Genomic DNA, 17,088 nt, shown 5'->3' on the forward strand with positions numbered 1-17,088 from the left:
ATTAACATTTAATTAGTAGAGCTACAAAATGTGATAAAAATAAATTAAATAAAAAATTATTAAATTAATAATATTTTAGTATTATATAAAAAGTGAATTGATAATCCAATATAAAGATTAAATTTAAATAAAATAGACAGATATAAAAAAATGTGATATTGATTAAATTTTAAAGATAAATTAAGCCAAGTCAATGAAGATGCTATTAAGCAAGTTTTACCATTTTTGCCATTTTCGGTCAGAACGTAGAAGAATGGGCCGGAGGCCCCGTATTATGGTCCATGATAAAATTATAAATTATTAATGAAGTAAATAAATAGTTTTTGAAGGGAATGAAGTAAATAAATAAATATGAAAAATTTAATTGTAAGCGATTCTATGTATTAATATGTGTATTCATTTAATATGATTAGTTAGAAAGTAAATTTTATTGAAAATAATACTAATTTAAATTTAAAATATAAATATAATAATATTAATACGTACGTAAACATAGTAAAACTCAATAAATATTAGGTAAATAAATGATTAATAAACATCTCTCATGATACCAATATTTGCTGCTCCGGATTCTAGAGGGTCCTGGTGGTGTGGTGCTCCGTTCTTATATTTTCCGGCGGTCGGAGATGTTAGTAGTTAGGGCTTCCGAACTTTCTTCAAAACTTATCCTTTTACTCTGAGCGAAACTTGCGAATCCGAGACCGAAACAAGATCAATAAAGAATGGGTGGTATGTGAAATTGCTCTATCTCTCTTTCTCTGAATGTGTGTGTCGTGCAATTGTTAATGTTGTATATGCAGGAACACAATCTGAGAGAGAAGAAAAGGTTTCCTTGGAGCTCAGTGAAGAAATTCTTCAGAGCATGGAAGTCGGCATGACCTTCAGAGACTATGTAATTCTTTTTCATTCAATTCCCTCTTCTGTTATTTTACCACTTCAAACATATTCGAATGATTTTTTCGAACGCTGTGATTTATCAGAATTCTATAGCTTTCAATGTGTCATGAGTTGAATTTTATGATTCTGATGCGCACAAGCAACGGACGGTGTCTGGTTTGCCAGTGTGTTTTTTGGGGATTCTTATTGGAACCCTAATCCTCTGTTTGGTAGCTAGATAATTTTAAAAAAGGAAAAAATTATCTTGCCAAGTCGAATAGCTTTCCTAGGTCTATCTGAATATGGTTTCTATGTTTTTACACTATCACTTATTGGAGATGTCTAACTTTATGTTTGATGTTTCTGCTTCATGGTTTTATTTTCCTTTACGGATTCTGCCTTGGTGAAGTTTTTAGGGTGAAAATTTACTGATTTTTCTGCGAGTATTTTTATTGCTATTCACAGAGTGGTAGAATCAGTTCGATGGATTTTCATAAGACATCAAGTTATCTCGTGACGGCTAGTGACGATGAATCCATTCGCCTTTATGATGTCGCCAGTGCAACGTGAGTGACTCATTTCCTTTTTGGCTTGTATATAAGAGTTCACTGAAAATCGTCCAGTTATGTATTAGTAACACCATGCTGTCCTCAATCCTAGTAGTGATACGTAAATTTAATTTCTCCAAGACTCTCAAAGCATTTTCAGTTGGTAGATGCTTAAAGCACAATGACCTTAAGCTTATCCTCAAAATCACATTATATTTTCTAAGGGAACCAAAAAAGAGTGATTAAGGGGAACTGTAATAAGACATCCTTGGTCCAGGTTTTAGACGCCAGTTTTGCTACTTTATTTGGTTTATACTAAAACAACTTTATCAATTGTGCCCATGAAATCCTCCCCTTGCCTTCTAAACTTTTATATTTTCAGTATGCATTATTTTGATTTTTAGGCCCTTGTTATCGTAGTGGTGCTAATTGTTGAAACGCCTTTTTTTATTGCCAGCTGTTTGAAGACAATCAACAGCAAAAAGTATGGAGTTGATCTGGTTTGCTTTACTTCTCACCCTACAACAGTCATATACTCTTCAAAAAATGGTTGGGACGGTAAGTTAATCCCCAAAAGAAAATTATTGTATGTGCATTGTTTATGTAGAATAATTATTTATTTGATTAACATAATCAGAATCTCTGAGGCTACTATCATTGCATGACTACAAGTATTTGCGGTATTTCAAAGGTCACCACGACAGGTTTGGTTTCTTGAATAATATTTTCATTTTTTCTTTTTAATTCTCAAGTGATTGCTCGCACTGAACATATCTGTGTTTTTAAGAGGACAGCTTCTACTCTTGTTTCCAGGGTTGTGTCACTCAGCTTGTGCTCTCGCAAAGAATGCTTCATCTCTGGTTCTCTTGATCGAACAGTTTTGCTTTGGGATCAACGAGCTGAAAAGTGTCAGGTGTAGGCATTTGCAAGTATTTTTTTTTTTTTCCTTTCTCATTTTTCCCCCCTTTTGAAGGTTTGATCCTTAACTGAGTAATCTATCATCTGCACTATAGGGGCTTTTACATGTACAAGGAAGGCCTGCTACGTCATACGATGAACAAGGGTTAATCTTTGCTATTGCCTTTGGAGGATACATAAGAATGTTTGATGCTCGCAAGTACGAAAGGGTTAGTGTTGATGCAAGAATGTGGAACTCTTAGATTTTTCTAGATTGCTAAATCGGTAAATGAATATTATTTGCTGCAATTGGAATTCTTTAGGGTCCTTTTGACATCTTTCCTGTTGGGGGGGATACATCTGATGCAAATGTCGTAAAGTTCAGTAATGATGGGAGACTTATGCTTTTGACAACTATGGATGGACATATTCATGTTCTTGACTCATTCCGTGGCACTCTTGTGAGTTTTCCACCTGCACTCAAAGTTTTGCCATAAAGTTTTCCATGCCTAACTTAAAAGGGAGCCATTTAACAGTGCTGGTCCCATTTGCATGAGGTCATAGCAAAACTTTAATCCCTAGATTTAATTTTGTGATCTCTATTGATGCAGTTATCTACGTATAATGTCAAGCCTGTTTCAGTCAATTCCACTTTAGAGGCATCTTTCAGTCCAGAGGGAATGTTTGTTATATCAGGTAATGCTTGTAACTTAAATAAAAAAGAAAGTCAGATACTACTTGTATCATGTCAGCTTTTCCAGGATAGTAAGTTGGAAAAATTAATTCAGAACTCGTTGCCTGTATGGATGAGTAGTTCCTGATTATGTGCTTATTATTGCATATTTGGTCGAATGAGCCCTATAATTTCCTTTCCCAAAACAAAACTGTGAAGTTTTGGAAGGCAGCTATAGGATCTGATCTTGCTGGTGAATAACATGGCTTCAAATGCAGAGCTTCTCCGAGGCTCTGTTTCCAGAACTAGTTTTGTTGGAATAACGTTTATATTTATGTTCATTGGGAGGATGTTCTTGATTACCTTGGCTGCACATGCTAAAAAAGGAGCGTAGCTTAGTCACCTGACTTGCTGTCTCTTCCACCCATTCTCCCAAAACTCCCAAAAAACTTTTATCAATATATTCGGTTGCCCTCTTGGTGGGTATTTGAATTTCTTCAGTCTGATTTCTGGCAGGCTCAGGTGATGGTAGTGTTTATGCTTGGAGTGTACGAAGTGGAAAAGAAGTATGTTCCTTGACCTCATGCATCTCTAATACCTCTTCACTTTATTTCACTTGTTCTCAATGTTTATTTAGCTGGTATGTAGTAGTGTGTTTCTACATTCTACTTGGTTATACATGATGCGGTATGCGCACACTCGTGCGAACACACACATACACTCTAGATCGAAAACAGAATACTTGTGATGTTAACAGACTTCAGTGCCATCATTTTTTTTTTTTTTTTTTTTTGTTCTCTTTGCAAGTGTTCTCCCTAATAAGAAAAAATGCTTAACTGAACTCGTGGAAATGGAAATGACCCACCCTGGTACATTTGCTCAATGGTGAAATTGTAAGATAATAGTGCATTGTTCTTATTTCATGGATTTAGATTGGCTAGTGTATGCTCATAATGCATGCCTTGTAATGCTACTGACTTCAGCAGCACATGTCATTTTTCTGTTTAGGTTGCTAGCTGGATGAGTACTGACACTGAGCCTCCAGTCATAAAATGGGCTCCTGGAAGTCTTACATTTGTAACTGGCTCGTCTGAACTGTCATTCTGGGTACCAGACTTGTCTAAGCTGGGAGCTTATGCTGGAAGGAAGTAGAATTGCTGTCATCTAGCCACAATTTCAAGCGTGAAGCATTTGTAAGGTATACCGTTTCTACTTGGGTACTTCTTGGTACGGCTTGAAATTACAAACAGGTTTTCCTGTTCCCTCCGTAAAGTTTTTTACTTTGCAGGGGACAGTTGCCGAACGGAGAAAGGAAAATGTGTTCCATATACAAAATCATATTGTTAAATCTGAGGAGCTCCATTTGAGAGGCGGCTGTAGATGCTCATGTTAGTTCTAGGATGGGAATTACTTTTTTGTCATCATTCTGAAGGAAAAAAAAATCTTCTGTACAATGGACGGCGGCAACGGGGTGGATTTGATTAGAAGAAAACCTCGGCTCAATCGGAAATACTCAGCCCTACCCCAACCCTACCCGGTCTCAGGTTTTTACGGGATGCCCAATTCCCGCTCTGTATGTATTTTTGAAAAGGTTGTGTATTCAGACGGATTGGAGAAATTGCCATTCCGAGTCTTTAGTTCAGGTATTAAAAAGTCATTTTTAGCCGGTTCTCGATCTTTTAAATTGTATGCGATACGAAATCTGAGTTTTGAAAAGGACTTGCTGTGTGTACAACATAAAGCAGCTCCCCATGGAAGCCGTGCCTAGTGTGTGAGATAGTCTGCTAATTGCTTAGCTAGGGTTGGCCACCCCTCCTGTAAATTATAATGGCTGTATGTAAAGTACGAGTCAACAACAAGATCTATCCTTGTCGAGTACGAATAAATAAAGATGTTGGGCCTAATCGTTATGAGAATAATAGATGCAGCACAAATGGTAGCCCTTACCTTTTGAGGCTTCCTCTACCCTAGAGATAGGGGGGAGAAAAATCAGTGGTCATGTATGTGTTATATGCATTCTCCCTAATAGCTACAAGTCCAAACATGGAAGGCTACATTGTTGCAGAGAAAGAGACTAGCTTATAAAAAGAAAGGAAATGAGAGAAATGAGAAGTACTGATTAGGAGGTGGATCGAGCGGGAGAGAGATTGAAGAGAGGTGTGTTGATGAAAGGCATTGCACATACATATACGGATATCCCCACGAGAAGGGCATTGCGTATACGATCGAACACTAATTAACAATCCCCGTGGGGCATTGGAAAATCCCTCATATTACTCGTAAAAGGCATTACGTACTTGAAGTCTTGAAAAGCTTGGAAGATCCTCTGGGATCCACAGCTAAATCTCAGTACTGTATCCCAACTACGTACTCTAGGAATAGAAGCATTGTCTATTGTTTCCTAAAGTCATCCTCATTGTCGTAAAGGACATGAGAGCCATTCCCAGACAATCAAAAAGTGTATATATATATATATATATATATATCTGAGACTTTTGTCTAACCAATTAATGGAATGCATCAATCCAAGATCTTTTTGATGGGGACCCTCTTTGCAAAATCATATATAGCTAGCTTTATATAAATAATATTCATAAAGGAGTTAGGCCGGGGAAGCTAAAAGACACACAAGACAATAGCTTTAAAGTATGCAGTTTCTGCATAGCCCATTTGAAAAAAAAAAAAGGAATAAATTTAAGATTCACATAAAAGTAATATTTTTTTTAATAATAACTCTTACTTTTTTTCAAAAAGAATATGCAAGCCGGACTGTATATTTCAAGATTGTATATAACATTACCCTTAATCCCGGAATCCCTGTTAAATGTAAATTGAACATGTTTCCTTATATTCTATAATGAGACGCATGTCCTATATCAAATGTGTCCAGTTGATCTAATAATAATTGAGTTCGAGCCAAATCAGAACAGAAAAGCTTGCATGATCATGAATTCACATGCTTTAGCTGTCTCTTTTTTTTTTTTTTTTATTATTATCTATAAAAATTATTTGAGATAGGTAATTGTAGAACACTTGATTTCTTCAAACAAATGCGGTCAAAAAAAGGGGGAAAAGAAAGGTGTGGCCAGATTAGGAATGATCACCAGGTTGTGAAAAAAAAGGAACTAACTAGTTGGGATATTACTTTGTATTGGAGGGGCTAGCTAAGGGAGTCAGGCTTCGTTTGTTTTTAAAGTTCATTTCAACTCATCTTATCTGATCTAATTATTACAATTTTTTTAAATTTTCATATAAAATAAAATAAACAATTCTATTTTTTCAAATCTCAAAATAAAAATAATATTAAAAAAATTATTTTATAATAATATTTTATTTAATTTTCATCTCAATTCAATTCAAAAAACAAACAAGTAATCCCATTAATTTACTTCACGTGGAATGAAATGACAACGCATCAATAAACCCACATGGGTACTGAAAAATCCTCCAAAATTTAGTCCTTTGTCAGTTTGAACTTTAGGATCACGAGAGACGCAAAGATTGAAAAATAAGATGGAAACGAGTTTTGGTCAACAATTTTTTTTTTTTTTAATTGGAAATCATCAAATAACTTACAAGAATTTTCTCACTCCTTTGAACAAAACCGGCCAATTACCATGTCACACTTTTGGAGAAAGAAATTAAAAAAGAGCTATGCTACAGCTAGTATTTTGAATACTGTATTTTATTTTTGTTATTTTTTTAATCATCATAAATATTTTTAAAAAAATAAAAAATTCATAATATTATTAAAAAAAATACTTTTTTAATTATTAAGTAAATAAATAAAATCATTTGGAAACACAAATTTAAGACCCAAATTTAAAAACCAAAGCATTTCTGATTTTAAAAAAATGAAATAATTTTGCACGAAGTGGGTTCAAACTTCAAAAAATATAAACACCCTTTTCACATTCTCTGAACACTCATCATCATCATGCATATACTTCACCTAACAGTTCCTTCTCATGGAGTTTATCCTTTATACCATTTACACAACGATCATTGGGCAAAAATCTTTTCGATCCAAGTGTACATGACAAATGTACAGCTAGCTCGATCCATATGATACCCGGAAAACTAGTATTTATAAACTGTGGCTTAGTGGGCCACCACCACACCTTCTTCCTATGGCCTTAGCCTATCCAAGGGTCCCACTCGTTCTCACCTCAAATCTCTGTCGAGAAAATCACTCACCCACGCGCGAGGGAGACCTACGTACGTAGTACCCCATGCATTGTTCATATATGACGTCCTTGAAAACAAATCTTCCACTATCTCATGATCTGATCTTTATTGATATTGATGCATGATCGATGAAGCCGAGATTGCATGTCTTGCAATTAATTAGACACCAATGATCGATGTTTGGTTTGGGTTTTACAAGCTGATGATCTAAACCTTATATATAAAGTAGGTTTTATCTCCTAATCATTTGCCATGATTGTGTTCTTAACCATCTGTTTTAGCAGAATTTCAACGAATGTTTCTAAAAATAGAGAAAAGGAAAAGTTAAACTAATCATGCACCCATTTAAGTTCTTCGCATTACACATGTCAACTTCACAATTAATAATTAGTAGAGTAGTTTGAACTGAAAAAGAAGAAAACAAGCCTTATTAATTAGCATATTAATTATATATATATATATATATATATATATATATATATATATATATCTGGATAGGTACCCAGAAATGCCATCTAAAACTGCGGTTAATGTTGAGGTGAAGATCTGCGAGAGTAGGAGTTGAGGCTGAGCTCCAGGGAAGTACGAGAAGCGCTTTTGCCGTCATCGCCGCCAGAGCGATACCAGTTGGTGTAGAAGCCGTTGGATGAAGGAGTACTGATGTTGCAGAAGCCATTGGTGTCATCACCATGCATGGGGAACAGTGGCAGTGTTTCTATCTCTGGAGCAGCTTCTTCTTCTTCTGCTTCTTCTTCTTCTTCTTCTTGATCATGATGATCTCCTCCGGAATTTTCTTCCATTGACATTCTCTTGTCAAGGAAAGTGTAGGACGAGGAGTAGGGATCATTAACCCCGACCCATCCAAAGTTGTGGCTGATAGATCCACCAACACCACCGCCACCACCAGCTGATATTGAGCAGTCCTAGTATTTGAGAGAGAGAGAGGTTATGCTTAATTCTCTCAACGGAAGACTTTAAAACTTCTTTTTTCTCATACAATATAACCCCATCTTTGACATACTTGTTTCTAGTTCACCTACTTTCTTGATCCCTCACCTTAGTTTGCCCCAAATTGGATTTTCTTAGTTCTTATGAAAACTTCCTTCAATGTTTGGGCTGCATGCTTAAAAGCAAACTGCAGGATTTATTCTTCTTTGTTTAGACATTTTTTAGGTCATGTTGAAGAGTAGAATTCTCTAGTTTGTGATCATCTGATCTCCCTTTAATTTTTCAGTTATCAGATAAAAAGATGCGACCTTCTTAGCGTATAATAAACTTGCCCTATGATCACATGGGTTCAAGTTTCATGTTGGTTGCTCACCATTTCACCATGCTTGAAAAAGAGAGCTGGTTTAGAGTTTAAACTAGAAAGAACGTTAATTATTGTGTAACCAACTTCAACGTCTCTTTTAAAACGCCAAAGTCTCAAGCCCTAGTCATTATCATTACTTACCCTAAAGCTCTTCTCCATCGTGACAGATCCATATCCATAGTTCCCCATCTGCCCCACAGAAATCACCCCAGATGAAGAAGACGAAGCAGGAAACCCTGCAAACATCAGATACCCGAATTAGAGAAGACTTCAAATTAAACATCATGAAATGAAGCACAAATTACAAGTACTGATCAGCCGGACCCACAAATTAAAAGATGGGTTAAATGAAGTGAAAGCGAGAGGAAAGGAAATGGAGAGTATAGTGGTTCACCAGAGGTTATGTTAGCCATGGGGTACTTGTTGTGGATGGATTCTTCAGGTTTCCAACCTCCATTACCAGCCCCTCTTTGCATGGGAACATCAGTATTGAACCTTTTCTTCTGCCTTTCACGAGCTTTGTGGTTCTGAAACCAATAAAAGACGTTCTTGCCTTCAATTTTTCCGTACTGTCTCAGCCTAGCAGAGATCCTCTGAATCTGCTCAGCACTTGGGGACCTAACTCCATTGTTGTAGTAAAGGTCCTTGAGAATTCTTATCTGGTCAGTTGTAGGAGTCCAACGTGTACTACTTGGCCTACATAGAAACCCCCCTTTCCCAGTACTGCCGCCATCCTCGTTCGGAGGTTGGTTTTGTTGTTGAGGTTCCATGACAGATTGAAAATGAAAAGCAGAACAAAACAAAGAGAAGCAAACAAAAACATACACACGCAGAGAGAGAGAGTGAGAGTGAGAGTGCATGAAATGGTGAGAAGGGTGTGAGTTATAAGAGAGTAGGGAGGGGTAAGGGGCACATGGAGGGAAGGAGATCAGAGGAAATCAGAGCAATATCTGGGAGAGAAGGACTGAAGTTGACAGAGAAGGGTTCATAAAAAGGGAAGGGACAAAAGAGGGCTTAGAAAGGGAGGGTTTCAGTGGAATTGCTTAGGTGAAAAGGCATGGCCAGGGATGAATTGATTATTAAACACTACTTTGTCTCTGTGTGTGTGTGAGGGGGGGAGAGAGAGAGAGAGAGGGGTAAGTTAAATGCAGAATATTAAGCATGAAATGATATATGGATAGAAAGAAAGAAAGAAAGAAAGAAAAGAGGAGAGGAGAGGGTACTTGTGAATGAATGAATGAATGGCAATGTTGATAAATTGATGGGGGAGTGTCATTTATAGACTCATGAGGGTTCTTCTTTTAATGGAGATATGGTCCTCTTTTTTACCAGGCCCCAGAAGCCAGACTAGAAGATATTCTTGTACTTTACCTATGGATGTGTCATGGGTAAACCTGTAAAATGACTTATGGATCGATCAATAGATCATCAACTCCTCTCACACGAGCCCCAATTAGCTATTGATCAGCAAGACTGACTATATATGAGGCTTTTTCCTTCTAGGGTTTCTGTTTTTTGTTCCTGTCAACCCCTACCTTGTTAAGCTGCCTGCTCGTAGCCTCTCAAGGAATATCAGGAAATTCGAGCTTTCTGGTTCTAGTACTTCTAGCTCAGACAACTGGGGGATTAATATAATTTGGTGCTAGCTAAGCTAGCTAGGAAAGGATATTCCTCTGTTACTTACTTACATCTTCATTAATATATAATTGCAGATACATACATATATATATATATAGCTTTCATATGCAGAAAAAAATTATGCAAATTAACTAAATTTAGGGTTCCTCATGGTCCTAACAAATTAAGAAATGCATGTTTATTAATGTAATACTCTCTCTACGAAAATCGATAAATTACAATGATCAAGCAATATTATTCATCGTGATCAACAATATGCATGCAGTTACGGATTAATGTTGCATGTGAACAATGCATGCATGGCTGCAAAATCGCAGCTATATATCTAGGCTAATTTGTTTCTATCAAACAATATTTAAAGCTGTTTTTCTAAGGAAAACTTTCATTTTAATCATTTTATTTTTTTTTTTTATTTTTTTGAGAACGAAACTTCCAATTTTATTAATAACTCTCTCTTGTATAGTGAAAGAGTACAAAACTGAGTTCCAGTCTACTATGAAATGCTTGTTATTATACATATATATATGAAAAGAGTTTTACTATCTACAAGCAAGTTTGCATACCAATCTGCGTACTAATCTTGTTGTCTTCATATTCTAAATTCAAATTAGCACTGTTTTCAATAAAATCTACTTTCTGACCAATCATATTGGTCTCGTTTGCATTCAAAACCCACCTCAACTCATCTCATCATTACAATTTTATCAAATTTTCACATAAAATATAATAAACAAATCAACTTTTTCAAATTCTAAAACAACTTTTTCAAATTTCCACACAAAATATAATAAATAATTTAACTTTTATTCTACTATTCATAAATCATTTCAAATCATCTCAACTCATCTCTGAATCCAAACCACTCCTGAATGGGTGTGCGTATTAGTGCGCATAATCGCTTACAATTAAATTTTTTCATATGAAAAATTCTTCTCATCAGTCACTATTCACTACCCCATATTCCACACCCTGTAAAAAAGTTATAGGCGTGAGGTATGTGAGTGAATAGTAGCTGATGTATAGCAATATTCATCATCTCTCTCTATATATAGATAGCTTGTTGTGTCATATATATATATATATAGATGTATGTATGCAAGAAAAACTTCCAATTTGAATGAGATCTTTCTACCTTTCTCGCTTTATTATATCATGGTTGAAGAAATACAAGACCTACTTAACAAAATGTACAAAAATCCACTTTAATGGAGTTCTGATATGGTTAAAATAGGATAGAAACCAGATCATGAGGAATTCAAAGATTCAGCGTTCATCTCATGTGCTTAATTAATTCTTGGACTCTAGTAGTTGGAGTTCTACTAGTACTACTGGTTCGTTCCATTTCTTCAAACTATGAGCTAAAACAGAGAGACACCCAAAGCTTGAGGGCAAAAGGGCAAAGAAACAAAAAAAAACTTAAAAAAAATAAATAAATAAACACAAAATAAAAAATAAAAAACCACTGTCATGATGTGTCTAGTCCTTGATGTTACGGAGCACGCGTCCCAAAAATAAATGCTCTCTCTCTCTCTTTCTCTCTCGAGCATTAAATTAGAGAGGGTTGAGGGTTGTCATGGTTTTTGTGGAGGTTTTATGTATGTATATGATGTGAGAGATCAATCATCATCAAAAGCTCCATCATTCCTTTGCCCTTTCCCACTGCACCTTTTTTGGTACCCTCCCCAATTCCCAAACACCCGCATTTCAGCAACCCAAGATCACCATCCCTCCATCGATCCACATTTTCTTCCTTTTTCTCATGATCTAAATCTTCGTTTTCCGCCGGCTAGGGCATATATTTATATATGATTCAGTGACACAAACCAGCAGCTGCAGCAGCTTTGATAACAAATAGATAAGACTAATCTCCAGGCTGCCACCACCAGTAGTGTTTGTTTTTTACGTGCGTGTGGAAAAAAGAATATAAAAAAAGGGTTCCAATTAGCAAGATTGGACTACTCCAAGTTTTAATCAGAAATGAGATTTATGTATATTAATATAACTCATCATGTCCTAGTTACAGCTAGATGTTATGTGTTACTTTTTTTTTTCTGTACATGACACATGAAGCATGCTCCAGGGTACGTAATTAAGGAAGCTAGCTAGCTAGGTATCATGTTAGACATTAAGTTCTGACGTTTTTTAATACAATACTATCGGTTTAAAGAAATATCAAATATTTCCGGCTAAAATGAAAGAATATGGAATGGGAATCTGATTTTATTGACAAAGAATTTACAATAATGATATATATGTAAGCTATATATACAGATAGAACCATGCTGATCTTAGATGTTTTTAAAAGATGAGAAAATACACCAAGAAATATGATTTTACCGCCTAATAATTATCTATTAAGATTGTGTTTAGATGTTGAGCTGAACTGAGTTGAATTCTTTATAAATAGTAGTGAGTTGAGTAGATGGAATAAGTTATGTGAAGCTCATCTAAAATGAGTTTAGATGTGTTTAGATGATAAAATGAGTTTAGTACTATTTATGAAAAGTTGAAAAATATTGTAGATCACACGTATAAAAATGTATTGAGTTAAAAAAAAGTTGTGGCTCCATGTCTAAGAAAATTTTGAGTTAAGATGAATTTAGTAATTTGAGAATTGAGTGTTTGAATGTTAGACTCAATTTAAAATTAGATTGAATTGAGATAATCTCAACTGATTTTTGCAACCAAACAGGACTTAGAGGCAAACAATTTTTAAAGACCCCGTACGTATTCCAATTAACTAGTTGATAATTTACTTTATTCATGTGATGGCCGGGGAAGCATTATACAAGTCTTAGTTTATAAACAAACTTAATACAAGTTGCATTTGCACGGCTTCTGAGAGTGTTTCTCAATCCATTATCTATCATGCACGCTTAGTTTCCAATATCTATCAAATAACATTTTAGATTATACCATGCATGCATGCTGCATGCAGGGCTCATATATATCGAGTACAAAGGATGCCTTTGCGTGGTACTAAGGTGGATGATCACGGCCTTAGCTAGCAGTACATGAGTATGTTGCTGGAAGCAGGCACATGAGTTGGTCTTTGATCATCAAGTTCATTAATCTTTCTTAAACCAAAGATTATTAAAGCCTTCTATAAGCAGAGTCTATTATCTGTCATCTCATTTTTGTTCTGTGATTTGAGGCATTAGTACTACTACAGCTAGCAGCTTGTCGTCTCATCTTGCTAAAATTGGGTCTCATTCATCATGATCACTTGGGAAAATAGATAAAAAAAAGCCTTATAACTACAGACCAATCCATGCAAGAGTTTGAATTAATATTATCTATTTTGTTTTTAAGTTTCTGGGTAAATGGAAATATTCAATATCTCCTTGAATTCTATCTGTAAACAGTCTCATTCCCTTTTTCCTACAATTCTGACTGTTTCAGTCTCTCTTTCTCTACCTCTCTCTATATGTCCCTCTCAATTTCAACTTTTACAGATTGCATAATTTGTTTGATTTTGACATTATCATCATGAGATTTGCCTTTCCTTATCATGCATTTACATGGGGTTTCTCTCTCTCTCTCACTCTCACTCTCACTCTCACTCATCCAAAATCCTGAGCTGCTTACCTCATAAGGGAGTGCCCTAGTGTGCACTGTGCACAGCCGCAGTAGTACACTCCCTTTTCTTTCGGGTAATCATCCTCTTGCCCTTATTTTCTACCCATATCTCTCAATACATATCACAGTATTATTTCCATATCTCTCTCTCTCTCTCTCTCTCTCTCTAGACTTCTACTAACCTCATTTCCTTCTTTCTTGCTACGTATAAGATCATACAGACCAAACCCTAGCCACAACCTGTCTTGTTTCTCTTTTTATCTTGGAAGTTGGCATTGGTTTAATTAAATTTATCTCTAAAATTTGATGAAAATTACATATTTTTTATAAATCTAAAACATTTCTAACCATAACTCCACATTAGATTAACTATTAGATTAGTCAAAATAATAATATAATATTATTTTTTTAATAATAATATTTTTAATATATTTATTTTTCATATTTTATAATTATACTAACTATATGTTAATTAATAATTTAATCTGATACTTAAATTATTATTTTCCAACTTAAGTATATTGGAGCTCAAAATTGAGAAACAATAATTTAAGTAAATAAAATAATAGTAATAGAGTCTGAACAATTAGTCTTCAAATTTGGTGATAAACTTAAATATATTGTAGTTCAAAATTGAAGATTTTAGTATATGCTGAATCCAATGCAGTGATTTTAAATACAAATTTATCAAATTTTAAAGATGGCACTCATTTGATCATGAGTCCACTGCCAATACTCTTACAAAATAAAGTTCATATATAAACTAATACGTATGGTTTGTTGCAGTGCTTCAAATTATCAAGCACGTTAATTTTACGATAAAGTAAATTTAATATATTATATGATATAACCATATTAATTTATAAAATTTACTTTTTAAAAGTTTTTTTGTACAGCCTATATATATCACTCCTAATTTGTACATAAAATTAAAGATCTCTAAAATTCTCAATTTTTATATAACTCAATTTAAAAATAATGAAATATATAAGCCTCAAATGTACATATAAGTCTTGCACATGCAATTCCTATATAAAAAGTAGACCTCACTATATAAAAAAGTATAAAAAATTTAATTTATCTTGATGGAACTCATTTTGTTACAAAAGAAACTTACGTAAGTTTTGTACATTTAAGGTAGCTTGTCCCTGACATGATTATTCGAATTTAAATGAGTTGTTAGAAATTCACACGCTGTAATATTTTCGTTTATCACCCCTTAGATTTTAGTATCACATTATATATATATATATATATATATATATATATATATTTATATATCATTATGAATATTCATGTCAATCAATCAAAGCGCGCGAATATATGTGATATTTCATTTCCACGTTAACCACTCAATTAAATAATTATAAAAAGTTAGATTTTAAAAGCTTAGAACTTTAAAACCCACGAATATGTTTTGGTAAAAAAAGAAAAATATAAAGAATCAGGAAAAATTATAAAAGTGAAAAAAATAAGAACCAACTATAATAATAATAATGCAACTAAAAATTAAAGAAAAAAATAATTGTATAAAACATAAATAATATAAAAAATAAAACTATAAAACAGCTTAAAAGATATATATATATATATATATATAAATATATAATTTTAAAAAAATATAGGTTAGAAAAGAGGTTAGGGATCTCACCTTTCCCCTAGCCTCCCTCAAGGAAGTAGGCCTACTACTCGTCCTATGTGGAGGCAAGCAGTCGGCCATTTCGCCCCCGCACCCACTTGGGTGGAGGGGCCTTCTATTAAATCCGTACTGTATGGGTGGGTGGCCTCACCCAACTGCCGAGTGGGCAAATTGGCCTATGGATCGTCCACTCGCCTGTGGGCCACAATGGGCCTATAGACCCGTTGAGCCCATAACTTGTTTTTAAAAGCCTTTATGGCTATTTGTAGGTGCATAACCTGTTTTTAAAGGCCTTTTTGGCTATTTGTGGGCCCATAACTTGTTTTTAAAATTTTGACTATTTGTGGGCCCATAACCTATTTTTAAAAGGCCATTTTGACTATTTGTGGGCCCATAACTTGTTTTTAAAATTTTGACTATTTGTGGGCCCATAACCTATTTTTAAAAGGCCATTTTGACTATTTGTGGGCCTAATTTTTGCTATTTATGGGTTCCAAAAACAGAACACATATTAGGATTTCTTTCATGAGGTTGCATGACAGCTGCTGACTCAGATATAGGTCGACGATCTCTCGTTGATCTAGTCTTAGTAGTGCCCCAACCTCTCCTAAAGATGACAGTGGCACATCGAGCACCGACGAAACTTATTGATGGGGAGTTGTGTTTTCAATTTTCAAAGGAAGAGATCTCTCGTTCAACATAAACTTTCCATTTCTCCATTGTTTTGAAGTTTCTCCGGCAGCTACCATCGTTGGATGCCATCCGCTCATTCATTCATAGACGTTGGGGTCTAGCAGGAATGTCGGTTATATCCACTATGCGACGTCTATGGAATGTCTTTGTTTGTATGTCTTTGGAAGCGGATTTCCTGAAAGCATTATCTCGTGAAGCATGCGAGGTTGATGGTGTTCCCTATTGTGCATTTCATTAGAAGCCTGATTTTAATGAAGATGAAGAGCCTTCCTTTGTTCTAGTGTGGATCTTGATGCCAGGCCTGCCACCAAACTTTTATCATGATCAGTCTTTTCTCAGAATCCTTACGGCAACCAATAGGACGGTTCATTCGTCGTGATAACCCTACGAGATGTGCAACTCGCACTGATGATGCTCGGCTGTGTTTCGAGATGGATGTTGCCAAGGAACCAATTCCTTATTTCTGGATTGGGTCCCCGGGTTTGGAAATGAGTAGAAAGCAGGAGATTGTTTATGAGACTCTTCCTGCATTTTGTTGTCATTGCAAAGTGTAGGGATACAACGCACGTACATGTCGTTCTGGTAAGGTTGCTACTGGGAAAAAGGTCTGGGTTCAAAAGAAAGATCCCGTTGCAAGTGAGTTGAAGGAGGAAAACCTTAATATGGAGGAGGACATGAAGGCCGTGAAGGAAGGTGATAAAGGACAAGAGGACTCAATGCTTGCTCTTAATGATGTAAATCTGGTGGATGTTAATGAAATTGGTGGACTGGAAATGGTTGTTCGTGATGAAGTGGCTGATACTCAGGTTGAGAGAACTATTTCTAATTTGACAAAAGATGATGTACATCCAGTGATCCAGAGCAGTTCTAGGGATGTGGGGAATGAGATCTTAGGGGAAGGGGATTAGGAGAATATGCTAGGATATCTGTCAGGAACAAAAAATAACCTTGAGGGGGATGGTGCAGGTAAGTCGGAACTAGAGATATATCACAGGGAAGAGGAGATTGCCTTGGATCCAGAACCAAAGACAAATACTAGGATATT

General features: G+C 35.3%; 2 protein-coding genes across 2 annotated transcripts; one reads left to right on the forward strand and one right to left on the reverse strand.

Annotated features, from left to right (window-relative positions):
* The first annotated feature begins 523 nt into the window (after window positions 1-523).
* Window positions 524-4,657, forward strand: LOC121262485 (protein ANTHESIS POMOTING FACTOR 1). Its single transcript, XM_041164974.1, has 12 exons — window positions 524-729; window positions 801-892; window positions 1,342-1,442; window positions 1,882-1,982; window positions 2,062-2,128; window positions 2,238-2,337; window positions 2,438-2,551; window positions 2,645-2,782; window positions 2,933-3,017; window positions 3,511-3,560; window positions 4,003-4,192; window positions 4,283-4,657. Exons 1-11 carry the CDS (start codon window positions 723-725, stop codon window positions 4,144-4,146), a joined length of 999 nt encoding a protein of 332 aa, XP_041020908.1. The 5' UTR covers window positions 524-722; the 3' UTR covers window positions 4,147-4,192; window positions 4,283-4,657.
* A 2,849-nt stretch (window positions 4,658-7,506) lies between these two features.
* LOC121262486 (protein WUSCHEL-like) lies at window positions 7,507-9,575 on the reverse strand. Its single transcript, XM_041164975.1, has 3 exons — window positions 8,889-9,575; window positions 8,636-8,730; window positions 7,507-8,105 (listed from the first exon to the last, which is right to left on the reverse strand). Exons 1-3 carry the CDS (start codon window positions 9,352-9,354, stop codon window positions 7,710-7,712), a joined length of 957 nt encoding a protein of 318 aa, XP_041020909.1. The 5' UTR covers window positions 9,355-9,575; the 3' UTR covers window positions 7,507-7,709.
* Window positions 9,576-17,088: the final 7,513 nt, after the last annotated feature.

This window comes from Juglans microcarpa x Juglans regia, chromosome 4S (assembly GCF_004785595.1).
Source record: "Juglans microcarpa x Juglans regia isolate MS1-56 chromosome 4S, Jm3101_v1.0, whole genome shotgun sequence".
In the NCBI taxonomy this organism is placed as follows: domain Eukaryota; kingdom Viridiplantae; phylum Streptophyta; class Magnoliopsida; order Fagales; family Juglandaceae; genus Juglans; species Juglans microcarpa x Juglans regia.

What these genes read in the sequence shown, in the direction of transcription:
- LOC121262485 (XM_041164974.1), top strand. An exon ending in TTCAAAAAATGGTTGGGACG is followed by an intron (nt 1,983 to 2,061) that starts GTAAGTTAATCC and finishes TAACATAATCAG; the next exon opens with AATCTCTGAGGCTACTATCA. An exon ending in ACTCATTCCGTGGCACTCTT is followed by an intron (nt 2,783 to 2,932) that starts GTGAGTTTTCCA and finishes CTATTGATGCAG; the next exon opens with TTATCTACGTATAATGTCAA.
- LOC121262486 (XM_041164975.1), bottom strand. Translation starts at nt 9,354, where the DNA reads ATGCACTCTCACTCTCACTCTCTCTCTCTGCGTGTGTATGTTTTTGTT. An exon ending in CATGGCTAACATAACCTCTG is followed by an intron (nt 8,731 to 8,888) that starts GTGAACCACTAT and finishes TGATGTTTGCAG; the next exon opens with GGTTTCCTGCTTCGTCTTCT. An exon ending in CGATGGAGAAGAGCTTTAGG is followed by an intron (nt 8,106 to 8,635) that starts GTAAGTAATGAT and finishes CTCAAATACTAG; the next exon opens with GACTGCTCAATATCAGCTGG.